The 6,105-nt window shown below is 43.4% G+C and overlaps 1 protein-coding gene across 1 annotated transcript in view; it reads right to left on the bottom strand.

Annotated features, from left to right (window-relative positions):
- LOC119409972 (type I phosphatidylinositol 4,5-bisphosphate 4-phosphatase-B-like) overlaps window positions 1-5,861 on the bottom strand; it is a 6,678-nt gene extending 817 nt beyond the window's left edge. Inside the window, exons 1-6 of the mRNA XM_037676879.1 lie at window positions 5,780-5,861; window positions 3,652-3,833; window positions 3,347-3,453; window positions 3,133-3,244; window positions 2,974-3,026; window positions 1,123-1,213 (exon numbers count right to left, since the gene is read on the bottom strand). Of these exons, the coding sequence (XP_037532807.1) occupies window positions 1,123-1,213; window positions 2,974-3,026; window positions 3,133-3,244; window positions 3,347-3,453; window positions 3,652-3,833; window positions 5,780-5,861 (627 nt within the window). The remainder of the gene's footprint in view (window positions 1-1,122; window positions 1,214-2,973; window positions 3,027-3,132; window positions 3,245-3,346; window positions 3,454-3,651; window positions 3,834-5,779) is intronic.
- Window positions 5,862-6,105: the final 244 nt, after the last annotated feature.

Genomic DNA, 6,105 nt, shown 5'->3' with positions numbered 1-6,105 from the left:
GTGGAGTACCGATTATCTTGTTTTAATGAAACATAAATTTGACTGTCATCAGCATAAAAATGAAAAGTAACACCATGTTTCCAGCGAATACATCCCAGAGGGAGTAAATAAAGGGAAAACAGAAGGGGGCCAAGTATAGATCCCTGACGTACTCCACATGTGAGGCACTACAGAGGACACCACAGCACCAATACGAACACGGAAGCTTCTCTCTGTTAAATACGATCTAAATCACTGTAGAGCAGGACCCTGAATGCCCACCCAGATTACCTCATCAGTTGATATGATATTATTGTTCTCTGTGCTTTCTTTCATTCATGGTTTGATGTACCTTGTGTTTTAAATTAGTATTATAAAATTCTTATTTAAATAAAACATATGAATTGCTTACCAGTCAGACTACAATATTTAGGTACTGAAAAGTGTCAAAGCAAGCTGCATTTACAATCAGTCAAAGTGGACGGGTTGTTTTACCCAAAAAGGGGCGGAGTTTTGCACAGACACTAAACACCTCCGGTTCCACATGATCAAAGTCAATGATTCACTACGTGTTGTGCTCTAGATAGCCCACTTCTGGTTCTTTGGTATACATTTATGGCATTTGGCCACTGTCTCAACTCTCATAGGTTCTGCACCACATGACACCAGTTAAAGGCCTGCTCACTGCTGGTATGGGGCAAAACAATCTGCATTTACCACCAGACAAAGTGGACGGGCTGTTTTACCCAAAAAGGGGCGGAGCTCTGCACAGACACCAAGTACCTGGACTTGTTGCCTCAGTCTATAAAGTAGCAAAACTGGGAGCAGGTAAATTTGTTTAGAGCGGATTATTTTTATTTTATTACTATAATGAGTTTATATATTCCTAAATTTAAATACATTTCCCAACCCAAGTGAATACTTTACTTTAAATACGCTTTCAACGTTTTACTAAGAAGTGTCTGTTTTAGTCAGAAAAAACTTGTGGACACAACTAGCAATGTTCATTTCATTAACATAAAACAGATTTTGGTAGCAACAGAAACATTTGAGCAGCAAAGAACTAATTTGATCTGTCAACAAGTCGCTGACAGTTGTTCAAACCATCTTTGGTTGTTCCAATTTTTTTCCAGAGGTACACACCAAAAGTCCGATGGTCGACGCTAAGAACACATTAAACAGCAGGAAACACAACCAGCTCCTCCTCCTCGGGTAGCGATGACCAACCGAAGAACTGGAGAACAAAACAAGAAAACGGTTTCAGATTCACAATGAAAGAAATGACGTTTTCTGCTAAAATACAGTGCGAGTACTGAAGCTAAGACCAACAAAAACTGTAGCTAATAATTGAGACCAACAAAATAGCTAAGTGTTAAAATAAGCTAACGGTGTCCCGATACATGCACAATAATCAGGCAGATAAATCTTATCAAGCTAGAGTCAGGTCCTCTGGATGGATTCTTCTTGAAACGTTTTGTATTTTATCCAAAGGACTTCTTCAGTCCGAGTAGCTGCAACAAACTCAGTCTTATAAACAGCACCTTCTCAGTGGATCAACCAACCAGTTTGCTGCTGACAGACAAAACTAGCTGTTCACATGATAAAGGAGGACCATCAGCCTAACAATAATTGTTAGTACCATGATTAGGGGTGCACGGATTGCAGTTTTATGGCCGATCACCGATTTCTTAAAAGTCTGACCTGCCGACTCCGATTTTGTTTTATAAGCGACACTGTCAGGTGTTATAAGATCACAATGAACCTTCAATTTTCCAATCTTATTTTATTGAAAAACATACCCTTGAACAATATCCTAGAAACAATAAAACTTGTTTTAACTGGCCATGAGGTAGTGCTCTGAAATATAAATGAAGTTTAGACAACTGTTGTTAAAACTACAAAAATCTGTAAAATTGGTTTCTCATGCAAGTATCATCCGATTTCCCCAAATTAAGGAAATCGGGGACGATTTATCGGTGCACCCCAACCACGGTGGCCGCTTGCTATTCACAGGGGGCTGAGAGATGCAATAAATGGTAAATGGACTGTACTTGTACAGCGCCTTTGTCTCTAATCAAGATACTCAAAGCTCTTTACAACAATCGGTGCCTCATTTACCTCCACACACATTCATACAGCATCTCTACACAGAAGATCAGAGCTTTATCACATTCAACTGATGGGACACACATCAGAGGCGATGAGGGGTTCAGTGTCTTGCCCAGGGACACTTCAATATGTGACTGCTGGTGGAATCAAACCCCCAACTCTCCCATTGGAGGACGACTGCTCTAACCACTCAGCCACAGCCGCCCCGTTGACAGCAATGCTGACAATAACAGCATTGTAAGAGAACACGGAGGCTCCGCCCCTGTTTAATGATGGACGATATCTTTTCACAAAGATGGCCTCCTTTACTCCTCTCTCAAACCATCGTTCCTCTCTGTCCAGGATGTGAACATCTTCATCCCTGAAAGAGTGACCGCTGGCCTGGAGATGAGTGTAGACCGCAGAGTCCTGGCCTGATGATGTTGATCTTCTGTGCTGGTCCATCCTTTTGGCCAGTGGCTGTTTAGTTTGCCCGATGTAAGATTGATCACCCTCCTGACACTGAACAGCATACACAACATTACTCTGTTTGTGCCGGCTAAAGCTAACTAGTCAATGACAGCTAAAAATCAATCAATAACGCTAAAGTAGATTTTAAAGAGCACAAAAGTTTTTTTTAATTCATGAGGAAAAAAACTTGAATATTTAAAAACTACAAGTTAAAAGACTCAAAAACCACAGCTGTGAAGTCCTGAACAAGCCGAAGGTTTTGGTATTAACGGTTATAACAGCAGAAAAGGTGCTGAAATAGTTCCATTCAACAGAAGGTACTGAAGAAACTATTTAAAATAAAAGTTTTAGCTACTAAACTGACGGCATCACGAGGCGAAGTGACTGACGCACAGATCTGTTTGACTCTCAGACATGAAGCTCGGAGGTTCTTACACTTTTCTGCAGTGTGGACATCGAGCCAGGGTCCGGTCTGAAATCTCAGTCCACTGGAAGAAAATAAAAAAATAAAAACGAATAGAGTGAATGGATAAAACCCCAAATCTGCTCGGTACGTCATAGATGAAGCCACCAGAGTGTTTCTGCGAGTGTTACCAGGAATGTACTGGTGCAGTGTCCACACATGACCCTGAGGCCAACGGGCTGGTGCCGCGGTTCTGGACTGTCACTGCCGATGTGGACCGGTCCCAGGTTGATGACACGTTTACTGCCAGAAAAACAAAACACACACTTGAGTCTCAGGTTGAATTGTTTTGTCTGCCGAGACAAAAAGAGAACGTCAGAAGACGATGGATTTATTTCGTCTCACCAGTACGGCCTCGGACAGGCGATCTTCTGCGACGTGACTTTGCAGATCAGCAGACAGTTACACGGACAGCGGACATATTTCTTCCCAACAGGAGCGTTCTTTATCGGCTACAGACGGGAAACACAAACAGGAAGTAAGAATCGGTGACTGAAAGCAGCCGAGTCACCAGAAGTTTCAGCTCAACTGTGGGTTAGTTTCGATCTCGGAGGAAATTCTGCTCAAATAAACGAGAGAAAAGGTCAAAACTCTGCCTCCACGTCCGAGACGTTAAACCAGATGATAAAAGCAGCCTCCGTGGGACTCACCGTAGCTTCGTTGCAGAGGTTACACTTCACCACGTGCTGATGCGTCTTGCCCTCCACAGATATGATGCTCTGACAGACTCTGCAGCTGATGACCGGAGCGCTGCCGCTGTCCGGGCTGCCCTGAGGCGAGTACGGAGGTGGAGGTTCTCCAGGATCCACGAAACTGGGCAGCGGTGCTATACCTGCAAGGAGGAACGATGGAGAGGAAAAGCTAAGGCTTCTTTTTATACAAATGTGCACAATCGTTGGTTTTTCAGTGATTGTCAACTTTAATATTACTCGTGATTGGGACAGTACGGGATAAAAAGTTAACGAGAGAAAGAGAAAATAAAACTTCAGACAGGCGCCGCCATTTTGTAGTTTTCTTTCAGTAAGCCTATACTCTAACACCAGTCAAAAGAACTACACTACCCAGAAGCCAACAGCGCTTCCAGCCGCTGCTTTTTGCTGAAGCGGAAAGTTTTGCAACGCAAAGTCAGAAGTAAGGATCGATCTACGAAGCTCAGAACTGGCAGGAAAGTCACAAATAATCCTGAAGCTCAATTATCCACGTGCACATCAACCTGGACGGGGCGGAGGGCTTCGTCCCTGCGCAACTGGAACCGAGCTGCTGGTCTGCAGAGCTGCTGAGTGCAATTCTGCAGTACTGGACAGTACACAGGCCCGTCGCGATAAACAAGAAATCAATTAATCGCACGATGAATGAAAATTATCGACCTCATTTTCATTTATCAGCTTTATCGTTTCTTCATCTCTCACTTTCTACTGAAGACACTGGATGAAAAAAAGACTCAACTCCGGTTCTTCACTGACCCCTCCCTTTCTCTTTATCCATTTTAATCATCCAAAGTCACGTTTTTGGATCGTTAAAAGCAGCTAAGCTACGAGCTAAGCTAACAGGCCGACCTCAGGAAAAACCTCCGTCTTGTCGAAGCTCCAAAAATTCACGATTGAAACCCGTGCCTTCGTGTAAAAAGTTGTTTTTCCTCTGCAAAAAGAAGCTGAGAACTTGTTTACGCGTCCGCCATTTTGAGAACCAAATAAAGGAAGGAAAGACAGCCCATGTCATGCCATTTTTCTTAAAGAGACACGCTGATCGCCCCCTCACTATCCATCCTTCGTGTGTAACGAACCCCCCGCGATAACCGAGGGACTTGTACCTGTTCTGTGAGTTCAAAGCAGAGCAATAAATCACGAACCCAATCAATATTGTGTTGGGCCATCAGACGGATCCCGTTCAGTCCTAAAGGCTCTCCGCTCATTTAGGAAAACGCTGCTGAAACAGTTTCCTGCTCTCGAGCAGGTCTTCAGGTTCTGCACAAGCCGTTCAGTAAAATCAGGCGTGTCGACGCAGAGAAACATGTAAAACATGCAGGACGGTGGCCCTCGAGGACCACGGTCATCACGAGGGTTAATGACACAGCAAAAACCAAACCGTGGCACAGGAAGTTCCACAAGTATCACAAAACACTTTCTGAATGCACCACAGCAGTAAACGAAACGAAACGCCTAAAAAGGAGGAACTGAGGTGTTTAAAAGCACATTTTATCATCGGTGTCATTCTGTTTGAATTTAGCTACAACTGTAAAGTAAGAAGAAATTATTACAAGAGGTCATCAAGTGATTTAAAGGCCTAAAATTAATATTTAATTGAATACTTTTGCACAAATCCCTAAAAAAAAAACATTAAATCAGCTGCATCTCATTAACTGAAATACTTGATGTTTTGATGCATAGAATAGTTTTGATTAGAAATATTTTAATCTCTCCTTTTTCTTAAATTTCAGTCAATGAAAAATCTGGAAACGTGTTTTTTGGACCGAAACTCATGCAAACTGACGTAAACCTACATGTTTTTACATCAAATATATGTTTTACATCACGTAATTCTCCTGGATCTGCTTTAAAATGTTCCATAAGACACAGGCAGAGACATCAAAACTCGTTTAAAGTGAATTTAAACGCGTTAAATCTTCTCCAAGTGTCTTAACTTCAGTGTAAACAGACCTGACAGGGCGGCTAAAGCTTGTTCACAGCGACGCGGAGGACGCTAAACAAAAGATCGATAGTTTAATAATCGGTATTTGTATCAGCTCGGCTCTTGTCGGTAAAGAAATGAGGGACATACTCCGTGGATACCCGCCGGGAGAGAAGCCGTTGGTCCCGTCGTGCTGATCGGACAGAAGCAGTGACCGCTCCTCGTCCGCCATGGCTGACCGCCGCCGGGACCTGGTCCAGTCAAACAGCCCGCCGGAGGAGCCTCTGGTGCGGCCGCGTGGATGATGGAGTCCTCCGACAGCCTCGGTGGAGATTTCCGGAGGTTTGGGAGATTTTTAAATCCCGACGGGTTGGTTGTTTTTATTTCCAGCGTTCACATGACACGGCGAAAACACTCCGTGAATGAGGAAACGACTCAGGGAAAACATCAGTCACATGACAGACGTTTGTTTAGTC

Source organism: Nematolebias whitei, chromosome 1 (assembly GCF_014905685.2).
Source record: "Nematolebias whitei isolate Nwh7 chromosome 1, NemWhi1, whole genome shotgun sequence".
In the NCBI taxonomy this organism is placed as follows: Eukaryota; Metazoa; Chordata; class Actinopteri; order Cyprinodontiformes; family Rivulidae; genus Nematolebias; species Nematolebias whitei.
The sequence above is the reverse complement of the archived record's forward strand: the minus strand, read 5'-3'. Positions and strand labels throughout refer to the sequence as shown.